This window comes from Gopherus evgoodei, unplaced genomic scaffold (genome assembly GCF_007399415.2).
Source record: "Gopherus evgoodei ecotype Sinaloan lineage unplaced genomic scaffold, rGopEvg1_v1.p scaffold_91_arrow_ctg1, whole genome shotgun sequence".
NCBI classification, from domain to species: Eukaryota; Metazoa; Chordata; order Testudines; family Testudinidae; genus Gopherus; species Gopherus evgoodei.
This window is the reverse complement of record NW_022060112.1, coordinates 153,512-169,407: the sequence shown is the minus strand read 5'-3', so window position 1 is coordinate 169,407 and position 15,896 is coordinate 153,512. Positions and strand designations below refer to the sequence as shown.

General features: G+C 65.2%; 1 protein-coding gene across 1 annotated transcript in view; it reads left to right on the top strand.

Moving 5' to 3' along the window:
- CACNA1F (calcium voltage-gated channel subunit alpha1 F) overlaps positions 1-15,896 on the top strand; it is an 81,210-nt gene that overhangs the window by 21,997 nt on the left and 43,317 nt on the right. The window contains exons 11-20 of the mRNA XM_030548246.1: positions 2,956-3,181; positions 3,807-4,014; positions 8,687-8,807; positions 9,254-9,344; positions 9,922-9,976; positions 10,595-10,646; positions 12,173-12,305; positions 13,324-13,453; positions 13,759-13,818; positions 15,402-15,508. Coding sequence (XP_030404106.1) covers positions 2,956-3,181; positions 3,807-4,014; positions 8,687-8,807; positions 9,254-9,344; positions 9,922-9,976; positions 10,595-10,646; positions 12,173-12,305; positions 13,324-13,453; positions 13,759-13,818; positions 15,402-15,508 — 1,183 coding nt within the window. The remainder of the gene's footprint in view (positions 1-2,955; positions 3,182-3,806; positions 4,015-8,686; positions 8,808-9,253; positions 9,345-9,921; positions 9,977-10,594; positions 10,647-12,172; positions 12,306-13,323; positions 13,454-13,758; positions 13,819-15,401; positions 15,509-15,896) is intronic.

Genomic DNA, 15,896 nt, shown 5'->3' with positions numbered 1-15,896 from the left:
TGTAGGCACGTGTAGTGAATGGTGAACAGTGAACAGAAGTTACAGTGTAGGCACGTGTAGTGAATGGTGAGCAGTGAACAGAAGTTACAGTGTAGGCACGTGTAGTGAATGGTGAACAGTGAACAGAAGTTACAATGTAGGCACGTGTAGTGAATGGTGAGCAGTGAACAGAAGTTACAGTGTAGGCACGTGTAATGAATGGTGAACAGAAGTTACAGTGTAGGCACGTGTAGTGAATGGTGAACAGAAGTTACAGTGTAGGCACATGTAGTGAATGGTGAACAGTGAACAGAAGTTACAGTGTAGGCACGTGTAGCGAATGGTGAACAGAAGTTACAGTGTAGCGAATGGTGTTCAGTGAACAGAAGTTACAGTGTAGGCACGTGTAGTGAATGGTGAACAGTGAACAGAAGTTACAGTGTAGGCACATGTAGTGAATGGTGAACAGTGAACAGAAGTTACAATGTAGGCACGTGTAGTGAATGGTGAACAGTGAACAGAAGTTACAATGTAGGCACGTGTAGGGAATGGTGAACAGTGAACAGAAGTTACAATGTAGGCACGTGTAGCGAATGGTGAACAGTGAACAGAAGGTGCAATGTAGGCACGTGTAGTGAATGGTGAACAGTGAACAGAAGTTACAGTGTAGGCACGTGTAGTGAATGGTGAACAGTTAACAGAAGTTACAGTGTAGGTACGTGTAATGAATGTTGAACAGAAGTTACTGTGTAGGCACATGTAGTGAATGGTGAACAGTGAACAGAAGTTACAATGTAGGCACGTGTAGTGAATGGTGAACATTGAACAGAAGTTACAGTGTAGGCACGTGTAGTGAATGGTGTACAGTGAACAGAAGTTACAGTGTAGGCACGTGTAGTGAATGGTGAGCAGTGAACAGAAGTTACAGTGTAGGCACGTGTAGTGAATGGTGAACAGTGAACAGAAGTTACAGTGTAGGCACGTGTAGTGAATGGTGAGCAGTGAACAGAAGTTACAGTGTAGGCACGTGTAGTGAATGGTGAACAGTGAACAGAAGTTACAATGTAGGCACGTGTAGTGAATGGTGAGCAGTGAACAGAAGTTACAGTGTAGGCACGTGTAATGAATGGTGAACAGAAGTTACAGTGTAGGCACGTGTAGTGAATGGTGAACAGAAGTTACAGTGTAGGCACATGTAGTGAATGGTGAACAGTGAACAGAAGTTACAGTGTAGGCACGTGTAGCGAATGGTGAACAGAAGTTACAGTGTAGCGAATGGTGATCAGTGAACAGAAGTTACAGTGTAGGCACGTGTAGTGAATGGTGAACAGTGAACAGAAGTTACAGTGTAGGCACATGTAGTGAATGGTGAACAGTGAACAGAAGTTACAATGTAGGCACGTGTAGTGAATGGTGAACAGTGAACAGAAGTTACAGTGTAGGCACGTGTAGTGAATGGTGAACAGTTAACAGAAGTTACAGTGTAGGCACGTGTAGTGAATGGTGAACAGTGAACAGAAGTTACAGTGTAGGCACGTGTAGTGAATGGTGAACAGTGAACAGAAGTTACAATGTAGGCACGTGTAGCGAATGGTGAGCAGTGAACAGAAGTTACAGTGTAGGCACGTGTAGTGAATGGTGAACAGTTAACAGAAGTTACAGTGTAGGCACGTGTAGTGAATGGTGAACAGTTAACAGAAGTTACAGTGTAGGTACGTGTAATGAATGTTGAACAGAAGTTACTGTGTAGGCACATGTAGTGAATGGTGAACAGTGAACAGAAGTTACAATGTAGGCACGTGTAGTGAATGGTGAACAGTGAACAGAAGTTACAGTGTAGGCACGTGTAGTGAATGGTGAACAGTTAACAGAAGTTACAGTGTAGGTACGTGTAATGAATGTTGAACAGAAGTTACTGTGTAGGCACATGTAGTGAATGGTGAACAGTGAACAGAAGGTGCAATGTAGGCACGTGTAGTGAATGGTGAACAGTGAACAGAAGTTACAGTGTAGGCACGTGTAGTGAATGGTGAACAGTGAACAGAAGTTACAGTGTAGGCACGTGTAGCGAATGGTGAGCAGTGAACAGAAGTTACAGTGTAGGCACGTGTAGTGAATGGTGAACAGTTAACAGAAGTTACAGTGTAGGCACGTGTAGTGAATGGTGAACAGTTAACAGAAGTTACAGTGTAGGCACGTGTAGTGAATGGTGAACAGTTAACAGAAGTTACAGTGTAGGTACGTGTAGTGAATGTTGAACAGAAGTTACTGTGTAGGCACATGTAGTGAATGGTGAACAGTGAACAGAAGTTACTGTGTAGGCACATGTAGTGAATGGTGAACAGTGAACAGAAGTTACAGTGTAGGCACGTGTAGTGAATATTGAACAGAAGTTACAGTGTAGGCACGTGTAGTGAATGGTGAACAGTGAACAGAAGTTACAATGTCAGCACGTGTAGCGAATGGTGAACAGAAGTTACAATAGTGAAACAGTGCACGTCTCAGTGATTTAAGCAGGACTTGGACTGCTCGTGAAACGTACAAGGGTAGCTGACTGAACAGCTCCGGCTCCTAGCCAGCATCTCCACTGTCAATTCGCCAGGTCTTGGGGGAACCGGTTCCATGAACGAACCTTGTTTCATTCCTAAAACTTTGCTTATGAAGTTACATGAATAAAGTGAACCGTTAAAAACAATTTCATTCACCTGTTCTACACCGGGCTTCTCCCTCGCCCCGTCCTGCCCCTGGGAGTCTCCCCCCGTCCTGGCGCCGGGCATCTCCCCCCTGTCTGGCCCTGGGTGTCTCTCCCCCGAGTGACCCCCGGGCCTCTCCCCCTTGAGTGACCCCGGGCATCTGCCCCCAAGAAACCCCTGAGTGTCTCCCCCCCGGGTGTCTCCCCCTCGAGTGACCCCCGGGCGTCTCTCCCTAAAGTGACCCCCGTCTTCCCCCCGAGTGACCCCCGGCGTCTCCCCCCAGCCTACGCCAACAAGGTGCTGCTCTCGCTCTTCACGCTGGAGATGCTGCTCAAGGTCTACGCCCTGGGCCTGCAGGGCTATTTCATCAGCTTCTTCAACCGCTTCGACTGCTTCGTGGTGTGCGGGGGCATCCTGGAGACGGCGCTGGTGGAGCTGCAGGTCATGGAGCCGCTCGGCATCTCCGTGCTCCGCTGCGTCCGCCTGCTGCGCATCTTCAAAGTCACCAGGTCCGCGGGAGGGCGGGGGGACCAGGCATCAGGGCTGGGCGTGGGGCAGGGCCGGGCGTGGGGCTGGGCCGGGCGTGGGGTACTGGGAGTGGGCCGGGCCAGGCATGGGGATGGGCCGGGCGTGGGGTACTGTGTGTGGGGCCAGGCCAGGCGTGGGGCTGGGCTGGGTGTGAGCTACTGTGCGTGGGGCCAGGCCAGGTGTGGGGCACTGTGTGTGGGGCAGGGCCGGGCGTGGGGCTGGGCTGGGTTTGGGGTACTGCGCGTGGGGCCAGGCCGGGTGTGGGGTACTGTGTGTGGGGCCAGGCCAGGCGTGGGGCCGGGCTGGGTGTGGGCTACTGTGCGTGGGGCCAGGCCGGGTGTGGGGCTGGGCTGGGTGTGGGGTACTGCGCGTGGGGCCAGGCCGGGTGTGGGGCACTGTGTGTGGGGCAGGGCCGGGCGTGGGGCTGGGCTGGGTGTGGGGTACTGCGCGTGGGGCCAGGCCGGGTGTGGGGTACTGTGTGTGGGGCAGGGCCAAGCGTGGGGCTAGGCTGGGTTTGGCGTACTGGCTGTGGGGCTGGGCCAGGCATGGGGCCGGCCATGGGAGGGGCACAGCAACCAGCCGTGGGTCGCCTCGTCTGCCCCCCAGGCACTGGGCATCGCTGAGTAACCTGGTGGCCTCGCTGCTGAACTCCATGAAATCCATCGCGTCCCTGCTCCTGCTGCTCTTCCTCTTCATCATCATCTTCTCCCTGCTGGGGATGCAGCTTTTCGGGGGCAAGTTCAACTTCGACGAGACCCAGACCAAGCGCAGCACCTTCGACACCTTCCCACAGGCGCTGCTCACCGTCTTCCAGGTACCCCCTGGAACCCCCCCAGGGCCCCCCCAGAACCCCCATGGTGCCCCCGTACGCCTCCCCCGGGGCCCCCCTCTGCTTCCCCCTGGGACCCACCCCGGCACCCCCACCTTCGACACCTTCCTGCAGGCGCTGCTCACCGTCTTCCAGGTACCCCCTGGAACCCCCCCGGGGCCCCCCCAGAGCCCCCATGGGGCCCCCGTACGCCTCCCCCGGGGCCCCCCTCTGCTTCCCCCTGGGACCCACCCCGGCACCCCCACCTTCGACACCTTCCCGCAGGCGCTGCTCACCGTCTTCCAGGTACCCCCTGGAACCTCCCCGGGGCCCCCCAGAACCCCCATGGGGCCCCCGTACGCCTCCCCCGGGGCCCCCCTCTGCTTCCCCCTGGGACCCACCCCGGCACCCCCACCTTCGACACCTTCCCGCAGGCGCTGCTCACCGTCTTCCAGGTACCCCCTGGAACCCCCCCGGGGCCCCCCCAGAACCCCCATGGTGCCCCCGTACGCCTCCCCCGGGGCCCCCCTCTGCTTCCCCCTGGGACCCACCCCGGCACCCCCACCTTCGACACCTTCCTGCAGGCGCTGCTCACCGTCTTCCAGGTACCCCCTGGAACCCCCCCGGGGCCCCCCCAGAGCCCCCATGGGGCCCCCGTCCGCCTCCCCCGGGGCCCCCCTCTGCTTCCCCCTGGGACCCACCCCGGCACCCCCACCTTCGACACCTTCCCGCAGGCGCTGCTCACCGTCTTCCAGGTACCCCCTGGAACCTCCCCGGGGCCCCCCAGAACCCCCATGGGGCCCCCGTACGCCTCCCCCGGGGCCCCCCTCTGCTTCCCCCTGGGACCCACCCCGGCACCCCCACCTTCGACACCTTCCCGCAGGCGCTGCTCACCGTCTTCCAGGTACCCCCTGGAACCCCCCCGGGGCCCCCCCAGAGCCCCCATGGGGCCCCCGTCCGCCTCCCCCGGGGCCCCCCTCTGCTTCCCCCTGGGACCCACCCCGGCACCCCCACCTTCGACACCTTCCCGCAGGCGCTGCTCACCGTCTTCCAGGTACCCCCTGGAACCCCCCCAGGGCCCCCCCAGAACCCCCATGGGGCCCCGTCCGCCTCCCCCGGGGCCCCCCTCTGCTTCCCCCTGGGACCCACCCCGGCACCCCCACCTTCGACACCTTCCCGCAGGCGCTGCTCACCGTCTTCCAGGTACCCCCTGGAACCCCCCCCGGGGCCCCCAGAACCCCCATGGGGCCCCCGTACGCCTCCCGCGGGGCCCCCCTCTGCTTCCCCCTGGGACCCACCCCGGCACCCCCACCTTCGACACCTTCCCGCAGGCGCTGCTCACCGTCTTCCAGGTACCCCCTGGAACCCCCCCAGGGCCCCCCCAGAGCCCCCATGGGGCCCCCGTCTGCCTCCCCTGGGGCCCCCCTCCGCTTCCCCCTGGGACCCACCCCGGCACCCCCACCTTCGACACCTTCCCGCAGGCGCTGCTCACCGTCTTCCAGGTACCCCCTGGAACCCCCCCGGGGCCCCCCAGAACCCCCATGGGGCCCCCGTACGCCTCCCCCGGGGCCCCCCTCTGCTTCCCCCTGGGACCCACCCCGGCACCCCCACCTTCGACACCTTCCCGCAGGCGCTGCTCACCGTCTTCCAGGTACCCCCTGGAACCCCCCCGGGGCCCCCCAGAACCCCCATGGGGCCCCCGTACGCCTCCCCTGGGGCCCCCCTCCGCTTCCCCCTGGGACCCACCCTGGCACCCCCACCTTCGACACCTTCCCGCAGGCGCTGCTCACCGTCTTCCAGGTACCCCCTGGAACCCCCCCGGGGCCCCCCAGAACCCCCCTGGGGCCCCCCTCTGCTTCCCCCTGGGACCCACCCCAGCACCCCCACCTTCGACACCTTCCCGCAGGCGCTGCTCACCGTCTTCCAGGTACCCCTGGAACCCCCCCGGGGCCCCCCCAGAACCCCCATGGGGCCCCCGTACGCCTCCCCCGGGGCCCCCCTCCGCTTCCCCCTGGGACCCACCCCGGCACCCCCACCTTCGACACCTTCCCGCAGGCGCTGCTCACCGTCTTCCAGGTACCCCCTGGAACCTCCCCGGGGCCCCCCAGAACCCCCATGGGGCCCCCGTACGCCTCCCCCGGGGCCCCCCTCTGCTTCCCCCTGGGACCCACCCCGGCACCCCCACCTTCGACACCTTCCCGCAGGCGCTGCTCACCGTCTTCCAGGTACCCCCTGGAACCCCCCCGGGGCCCCCCAGAACCCCCATGGGGCCCCCGTACGCCTCCCCCGGGGCCCCCCTCCGCTTCCCCCTGGGACCCACCCCGGCACCCCCACCTTCGACACCTTCCCGCAGGCGCTGCTCACCGTCTTCCAGGTACCCCCTGGAACCTCCCGGGGCCCCCCCCAGAACCCCCATGGGGCCCCCGTACGCCTCCCCCGGGGCCCCCCTCTGCTTCCCCCTGGGACCCACCCCGGCACCCCCACCTTCGACACCTTCCCGCAGGCGCTGCTCACCGTCTTCCAGGTACCCCCTGGAACCCCCCCCGGGGCCCCCCAGAACCCCCCTGGGGCCCCCCTCTGCTTCCCCCTGGGACCCACCCCGGCACCCCCACCTTCGACACCTTCCCACAGGCGCTGCTCACCGTCTTCCAGGTACCCCCTGGAACCCCCCCGGGGCCCCCCCAGAACCCCCATGGGGCCCCCGTACGCCTCCCCTGGGGCCCCCCTCTGCTTCCCCCTGGGACCCACCCCGGCACCCCCACCTTCGACACCTTCCCGCAGGCGCTGCTCACCGTCTTCCAGGTACCCCCTGGAACCCCCCCGGGGCCCCCCCAGAACCCCCATGGGGCCCCCGTACGCCTCCCCCGGGGCCCCCCTCTGCTTCCCCCTGGGACCCACCCCGGCACCCCCACCTTCGACACCTTCCCGCAGGCGCTGCTCACCGTCTTCCAGGTACCCCCTGGAACCCCCCCCGGGGCCCCCCCTGGAACCCCCCCAGGGCCCCCCTCCGCTTCCCCATGGGGCCCCCGTCCGCCTCCCCCTGGGACCCACCCCGGCACCCCCACCTTCGACACCTTCCCGCAGGCGCTGCTCACCGTCTTCCAGGTACCCCCTGGAACCCCCCCGGGGCCCCCCCAGAACCCCCATGGGGCCCCCGTACGCCTCCCCCGGGGCCCACCCCGGCACCCCCACCTTCGACACCTTCCCGCAGGCGCTGCTCACCGTCTTCCAGGTACCCCCTGGAACCCCCCCGGGGCCCCCCCCGAACCCCCATGGGGCCCCCGTACGCCTCCCCCGGGGCCCCCCTCCGCTTCCCCCTGGGACCCACCCCGGCACCCCCACCTTCGACACCTTCCCGCAGGCGCTGCTCACCGTCTTCCAGGTACCCCCTGGAACCCCCCCGGGGCCCCCCCAGAACCCCCATGGGGCCCCCGTACGCCTCCCCCGGGGCCCCCCTCTGCTTCCCCCTGGGACCCACCCCGGCACCCCCACCTTCGACACCTTCCTGCAGGCGCTGCTCACCGTCTTCCAGGTACCCCCTGGAACCCCCCCGGGGCCCCCCAGAACCCCCATGGGGCCCCCATACGCCTCCCCCGGGGCCCCCCTCTGCTTCCCCCTGGGACCCACCCCGGCACCCCCACCTTCGACACCTTCCCGCAGGCGCTGCTCACCGTCTTCCAGGTACCCCCTGGAACCCCCCCGGGGCCCCCCAGAACTCCCCATGGGGCCCCCGTCCGCCTCCCCCGGGGCCCCCCTCTGCTTCCCCCTGGGACCCACCCCGGCACCCCCACCTTCGACACCTTCCCGCAGGCGCTGCTCACCGTCTTCCAGGTACCCCCTGGAACACCCCCGGGGCCCCCCCAGAACTTCCATGGGGCCCCCGTACGCCTCCCCCGGGGCCCCCCTCTGCTTCCCCCTGGGACCCACCCCGGCACCCCCACCTTCGACACCTTCCCGCAGGCGCTGCTCACCGTCTTCCAGGTACCCCCTGGAACCCCCCCCGGGGCCCCCCCAGAACCCCCATGAGGCCCCCGTACGCCTCCCCCTGGGGCCCCCCTCTGCTTCCCCCTGGGACCCACCCCGGCACCCCCACCTTCGACACCTTCCTGCAGGCGCTGCTCACCGTCTTCCAGGTACCCCCTGGAACCCCCCCGGGGCCCCCCAGAACCCCCATGGGGCCCCCGTCCGCCTCCCCCGGGGCCCCCCTCTGCTTCCCCCTGGGACCCACCCCGGCACCCCCACCTTCGACACCTTCCCGCAGGCGCTGCTCACCGTCTTCCAGGTACCCCCTGGAACCCCCCCGGGGCCCCCCAGGTGCTGCTCACCGTCTCCAACACCTTCAGTTGGCACCTTGCGGGGGGGGGCCCAGGCCAGCAGTTGCCAGGAGACAGTGTGCCAGGCATTTAGGTGCACTGGCCCCTCGCTCTGCAGCAACCACACCCCCTTCTCCCCCGCCTTGGAGACTTAAGAACTGCAGAGGGGAAACTGAGGCACCAACACAGGATTCAAAGAAAACATTAAGAACATTCCCAGTTCGTCACAGGCACCTTCCCGCAGGCCCTGCTCACTGACTTCCAGGTGCCCCCCGCCCCCCAGGGTCACTCCCCTGGGATCCCCCGCTCCCCCCAGGGGGCCACGCCAGCCCCTGCCCCCCACTGACGGCTGCCTGGCCCCCCAGATCCTGACGGGCGAGGACTGGAACGTGGTGATGTACGACGGGATCATGGCATACGGGGGGCCCTACTTCCCCGGCATGCTGGTCTGCGTCTACTTCATCATCCTCTTCATCTGCGGCAACTGTACCCGTCGGGTGGGGGCTGCAGGGGGCTGGGGCAGGGGGGCTACAAGGGGCCGGGGCCAGGGGGCTGCAGGGGCCGGGGCCAGGGGGTGGGGGGCTCTATAGGGCCAGGACAGGAGGGCTACAAGGGGCCGGGGCCAGGGGGCTGCAGGGGCCGGGGCCAGGGGGTGGGGGGCTCTATAGGGCCAGGACAGGAGGGCTACAAGGGGCTGGGGCCAGGGCAGGGGGGCTACAGGAGGCCGGGGCAGTGGCTGATCGGGGGAGGGGGAATTGACAGGCAGCTGGCGACTAGTGGGGGCAGATCTCAGGCTGGGGGTGGAGGGGGTCTGTATCAGGAGGGTGGGGGCCCCTGGAGCCAGGCAGTGGCGTGGAGGGGCTGACACTGGGGGGTGCGATTTGGGGTGGGCTGGGACCCCCTGCACCCCCATTTTCCTGAGCCCCCCCCAGATATCCTGCTGAACGTTTTCCTGGCCATTGCTGTGGACAATCTGGCCGATGGGGACAACATCAACTCGTCCAAGGAGGAGGAGAGCAGAAAGTGAGGGGCCCGGACGCCTGGGTTCTCTCCTTGGGTCTGGGAGGGGAGCAGGGGCTGGTGGTTAGAGCGGGGGGGGGCTGGGAGCCTGGACACCTGGGTTCTTTCCCCGGCTCTTTGAGGGGAGTGGGGGCTGGTGGTTAGAGCAGGGGGGGCTGGGAGCCTGGACACCTGGGTTCTTTCCCCGGCTCTGGGAGGGGAGTGGGGGCTGGTGGTTAGAGCAGGGGGGGCTGGGAGCCAGGACTCCTGGGTTCTCTCCCCAGCTCTGGGAGGGGAGTGGGGGCTGGTGGTTAGAGCAGGGGGGGCTGGGAGCCAGGACTCCTGGGTTCTTTCCCCGGCTCTTTGAGGGGAGTGGGGGCTGGTGGTTAGAGCAGGGGGGGCTGGGAGCCTGGACACCTGGGTTCTTTCCCTGGCTCCGGGAGGGGAGTGGGGGCTGGTGGTTAGAGGAATGGGGGCTGGGAGCCAGGACTCCTGGGTTCTCCCCCAGCTCTGGCAGAGGAGTGAGGTTGGCGGTGGACTGAGTGCCCGGGTGCCTGGGTTCTCTCCCCATCTCTGCTCCGAGCCCCCCTGTTCCCCGCAGGGGGAAGGCGGCGGATGAAGCCCAGGGCAGCGGCAGCCAGGATGGCAGCATGAAGGTAAGAAATGCCCCCCCGCCAGGGTGGGGCAGCCCATATTCCCCCCCCATATCCCCTCTTCGCAGCCTCTTCTCTGTCCTTAGTCTGGGCCCCCTCTCTTCCGTCCTCTGTCCCCACGCTGGCCATAGTCCGGGGTCCCAGCTGCTAGGCGGGGACCCAGGGTCACACCCTGGCCCTAAACAATAACCATCCCTCTTCCCACCACCTCACTGAACACGCAGCACGTGGGGGAAACTGAGTCACACCCGGCACAGCATGTTCAGAAACGCCCCCACTTGGTCCTGCCCTGGTGGAGGGTCGGCCCCTGGGGTTGTTCAGTGCCAGGTGGCGAATGGCTGTTGTTAGCTAGGCTCCTCCATGGCATCTTGCCCCCCTGCTGGTTAACCAGGCAGCATGCTGGGGAAACTGAGGCACGCACAATACTCATCCAAAATTTTATGAACAATTCCCTCTCAGTGACAATGGGGTTCGTCCCGGACGCTGGGGTTCACACCAGGGCAGGGGAGCTGTAATCCCCTGGCGGGGGTCTGCCTACCCCCACATAGCGCAGGGCTCGGCCCCTCCAGCAGGGGACGCAGGGACACACACAGACCTCGGCTCCTGCTGCTCTCTCCCCAGGTGCCGTGCGGGGAGGAGGAGGAGGAGGATGAAGAAGGGAGTGAAGAAGGAGGTAGGAAGGCCGGGTCTGACTCTAACCCCAGCTCCAAGTGCCCTACCCATTGGAACCCAAACCCTAGGGCAGGAGGTCCTACCCATAGGAGCCCTACCCCCAGCTCCAAGAGCCCTGCCCTTAGGAACCCTAACCCGGGCCGGCTTTAGCAAGTGCGGGGCCCGATTCGAACAGTTTCAACGGGGTCCCAGCAGCGATGACTGAAAAAAAACCACAGAAAAAAACAGCTGGGGCTTGTAGTCACCGGGCAGGGCTCCTAGTCTTGGGCGGCGGGTCCTTCACTCGCTGCAGGGCTCCACGGCACTGAAGGACCTTCCGCCGAGGTGCTGCCGAAGACCCGGAGCGCCGCTGAGTGAGTAAAAACGAAAAAGGAGCCTCTAGCCAGTGAAGGGATTCTCGGCCCCTTGCCCCCCGTGGCGGCCCTGCCACTGGGCTTGGGGCCCTCTTAGGTGCGGGGCCCGATTCGGGGGAATTGGTGGCATTGGCCTAAAGCCAGCCCTGCTCCCAGCTGGGGGTGCCTTGGGGCAGGGAGTGGGGCAGAGGGTGTCATGGGGTCCCCGGGCGATGCTCTGGAACTGCTCCCCACCAAGCCAGGCAGGACTTTGGGGAGCCTCCTCTCCCTTGGAGCAGACTTGTTCAGGGCAAGAAGCTCCCACGGCTTCACCTCCTGGGTCTCTCCTTGGAGCATTCAGCATCCTCTGCCCTTCCGTGCGCTTCCCACAGCGAGCCCGCCCCAGCGGGGTCCTGGGGAAGCCACAGGGTCCTGCACCCCCACTTTGCAGTCAGACGTGACTCTCAGTCAGCCAGTAACACAGAGGTTTATTCGATGACAGGAACAGGGTCTAAAACAGAGCTTGTAGGTACCGCGAACCGGACCCCTCGGCTGGGTCCATTCTGGGGGGCAGTGAGCCAGACCCCCACGTCTGCCCCCAGCCAGCTCCAGACTAACAACCCCCCCCAGCCCCTCCTCTCTACTCAGCCCCTTTCCCAGGCCAGGAGGTCACCTGATCCCTTTGTCTCCAACACCTTCAGCTGGCACCTTTGCAGGGGGGGGCCCAGGCCAGCAGTTGCCAGGAGACAGAGTGTCAGGCATTTAGGGGCACTGGCCCTTTGCTCTGCCGGATGCTTAAGAACTGCCATGGGGAAACTGAGGCACCAACATAGTATTCAGAGAAAACATTAAGAACATTCCTAGTTCATGACAGAGGGCTTGGTAGGGGGCAGTCTCCCCCGGCTGTCCTGGGGCGTGCCATGGGTCAGGGCGGGGGTGTTCAGCAGGGGGTGCTCTCCCCTTGGGCGCTGGGACCTTGGAGATCTGTGGCTGCTAGTCATGACCCTACTGTATTTTTAGATCCTACCATGATGAATAGGAACCCGGACGCCTGGGTTCTCCCTGACTCTGGGAGGGGAGTGGGGAGTGGTAGTTAGAGTCAGGGGCGGGGGGCTGGAAGCCCGGACTCCTGGGTTCTCTGCTCAGGGAGGGTCTGGCTGAGCCCAGCGGGGCCCCACACCTGTCTACCCCATAGGGGAGGAGCTGGAGGAGGGCGACCAGGAGAGCCTGGCCAAGTCCCACCTGGACAAGCTGGAGCAGGCACCAAGCGAGAAAGTTCTGCCCATCCCGGCCGGCAGCGCCTTCTTCATCCTGAGCAGCACCAACCCGTGAGTGCCATGTGGGGCGGGGCCTGGATCCTCCGGCACGGCGGGGAGTGGGGCAGGGCCTGTCCCCTCTGGGGGGCGCCGGCTCCCACGTGGCTGGGGCAGGGGGGCAGGGAGTGGGGCAGGGAGTGGGGCAGGGCCTGTCCCCTCTGGGGGGCGCCGGCTCCCACCTGGCCCCAGGGCAGGGAGTGGCTGGGGCAGGGGGGCAGGGAATGGGGCAGGGGCCTGTCCCCTCTGAGGGGCGCTGGCTCCCACCTGGCCCCAGGGCAGGGACTGGCTGGGGCAGGGGGGCAGGGAGTGGGGCAGGGCCTGTCCCCTCTGAGGGGCACCGGCTCCCACCTGGCCCCAGGGCAGGGAGTGGGGCAGGGCCTGTCCCCTCTGGGGGGCGCCGGCTCCCACGTGGCTGGGGCAGGGGGGCGGGGAGTGGGGCAGGGCCTGTCCCCTCTGAGGGGCGCCGGCTCCCACCTGGCCCCAGGGCAGGGAGTGGCTGGGGCAGGGGGGCAGGGAGTGGGGCAGGGCCTGTCCCCTCTGAGGGGTGCCGGCTCCCACCTGGCCCCAGGGCAGGGAGTAGCTGGGGCAGGGGGGCAGGGAGTGGGGCAGGGCCTGTCCCCTCTGAGGGGCGCCGGCTCCCACCTGGCCCCAGGGCAGGGAGTGGCTGGGGCAGGGGGGCAGGGAGTGGGGCAGGGCCTGTCCCCTCTGGGGGGCGCCGGCTCCCACCTGGCCCCAGGGCAGGGACTGGCTGGCTCAGGGGGGCAGGGAGTGGGGCAGGGCCTGTCCCCTCTGGGGGGCGCCGGCTCCCACCTGGCCCCAGGGCAGGGAGTGGCTGGCTCAGGGGGGCGGGGAGTGGGGCAGGGGCCTGTCTCCTCTGGGGGGCACCAGCTGGCTCTGGGGGGGCTGGGAATAGGGCAGCAGTCTGTCCCCTTTGGGGGGCGCCAGCTCCCGCCCAGCCCCATGGCTGGTTCTGGCTGGCCAGCTTGGGGTGGCGGTTCTGGTTCTGACCCGATCTCTCCTCTGCCCCCAGGCTCCGGGTGGGGTGTCACGCCTTGATCCATCACCATATCTTCACCAATCTCATCCTCGTCTTCATCATCCTCAGTAGCATCTCGCTGGCTGCCGAGGACCCCATCCGGGCCCACTCCTTCCGCAACATCGTGAGGCCCCAGGGGTGGGGGGCAGGATAAGGGGGAGGGGGAAGGAGGAGACGTGGGGAGGGGCACAGGATGAGGAGGAATGGGGTTGAGTGGAGATGGATGGGAGGGAGGAGTGGGGGGGTGAGGAAGGGGGCTAGATGGGGCAGGAGCCTGGGCAGGGTGGACAGGGAGGGGCACTGTGGTGGGGCAGATGGGCAGGACAGGGCAGGGGAGCAAAAGGGGATATTGGGGAAGGGTGGGGGGGCTGCCCCACATTGGCCGTTGACTCTCCTCCATGGCCTTATCTTCCCCCCATCCCTGCTCAGATTCTGGGGTACTTGGACTATGCCTTCACCTCCATCTTCACCGTGGAGATCCTGCTCAAGGTACTGCCGGGGGGGGGGCTGGGCGCCAGGACTCCTGGGTTCTCTCCCGGCTCTGGGAGGGGAGTGGGGGCTGGTGGTTAGAGCAGGGGGGCTGGGAGCCAGGACTCTCGGGTTCTCTCCCCAGCTCTGGGAGGGGAGTGGGGGCTGGGAGCCTGGACTCCTGGGTTCTCTCCTGGCTCTGGGAGGGGAGTGGGGGCTGGTGGTTAGAGCAGGGGGGGCTGGGAGCCAGGACTCCTGGGTTCTCTCCTGGCTCTGGGAGGGGAGTGGGGGCTGGTGGTTATAGCGGGGGGGCTGGGAGCCAGGACTCCTGGGTTCTCTCCCCGGCTCTGGGAGGGGAGTGGGGGCTGGTGGTTAGAGCAGGGGGGGCTGGGAGCCAGGACTCCTGGGTTCTCTCCCCGGCTCTGGGAGGGGAGTGGTGGCTGGTGGTTAGAGCAGGGAGGGGCTGGGAGCCTGGACTCCTGGGTTCTCTCCTGGCTCTGGAAGGGGAGTGGGGGCTGGTGGTTAGAGCAGGGGGGGCTGGGAGCCAGGACTCCTGGGTTCTCTCCCCGGCTCTGGGAGGGGAGTGGTGGCTGGTGGTTAGAGCAGGGAGGGGCTGGGAGCCTGGACTCCTGGGTTCTCTCCTGGCTCTGGAAGGGGAGTGGGGGCTGGTGGTTAGAGCAGGGAGGGTCTGGGAGCCAGGACTCCTGGGTTCTCTCCCGGCTCTGGGAGGGGAGTGGGGGCTGGTGGTTAGAGCAGGGGGTCTGGGAGCCAGGACTCCTGGGTTCTCTCCCGGCTCTGGGAGGGGAGTGGGGGCTGGTGTTTAGAGCAGGGGCGGGTGGGCGCCAGGACTCCTGGGTTCTCTCCCTGGCTCTGGGAGGGGAATGGGGGCTGGTGGGTTAGAGCAGGGGGGGCTGGGAGCCAGGACTCCTGGGTTCTCTCCCAGCTCTGGGAGGGGAGTGGGGGCTGGTGGTTAGAGCAGGGGGGGCTGGGAGCCAGGACTCCTGGGTTCTCTCCTGGCTCTGGGAGGGGAGTGGGGGCTGGTGTTTAGAGCAGGGGGCGATGGGAGCCAGGACTCCTGGGTTCTCTCCCGGCTCTGGGAGGGGAGTGGAGGCTGGTGTTTAGAGCAGGGGCGGATGGGCGCCAGGACTCCTGGGTTCTCTCCCGGCTGTGGGAGGGGAGTGGGGGCTGGTGTTTAGAGCAGGGGGTCTGGGAGCCAGGACTCCTGGGTTCTCTCCCGGCTGTGGGAGGGGAGTGGGGGCTGGTGTTTAGAGCAGGGGGTCTGGGAGCCAGGACTCCTGGGTTCTCTCCCAGCTGTGGGAGGGGAGTGGGGGCTGGTGTTTAGAGCAGGGGGGCTGGGAGCCAGGACTCCTGGGTTTTCTCCTGGCTCTGGGAGGGAAGTGGGGTCTGGTGTTTAGAGCAGGGGCGGGTGGGTGCCAGGACTCCTGGGTTCTCTCCAGGCTCTGGGAGGGGAGTGGGGGCTGGTGTTTAGAGCAGGGGCGGGTGGGCGCCAGGACTCCTGGGTTCTCTCCCGGCTCTGGGAGGGGAGTGGGGCCCAGGGCTCAGCACAGGCCTGGATTGACCCTCTTCCCCCGCTACCTCCCCAGATGACAGCCTATGGGGCCTTCCTCCACAAAGGCTCCTTCTGCAGGAACTGGTTCAACCTGCTGGATCTGCTGGTCGTGAGCGTCTCCCTCATCTCCTTCGGGATCCAGTGAGTGGGATGGGGGAGAGCAGCTCCTGGTGATGGGGGGCCAGGAGTGCAGTGGATAAATGGTGCTGTATGGGGCTGGAGTGGAGAGAAGGAGGTAGCCAGGCCCAGGAAATGGTTTGGGTGCAGGTGGGATTGGTGGGTGGATGCAGTGGAATACGCTGGGCGTGGGAAGGTTTGGCAGATGTCTTGGGGTACGCCGGTCATGGGAAGGATTGGTAGGGCCGTAGGATACACCGGGTGTAGGAAGAATTGATGGGGGTAGTGATATATGCCAGGCATAGGAAGAATTGGTGGGGGATGTGGGATATGCCGGGGACAGGAAGGATTGGCAGATGGGGAGGGATACTCTGGGTGTTGGAAGGATTGATGGAGGCAGTGGGATATGCCG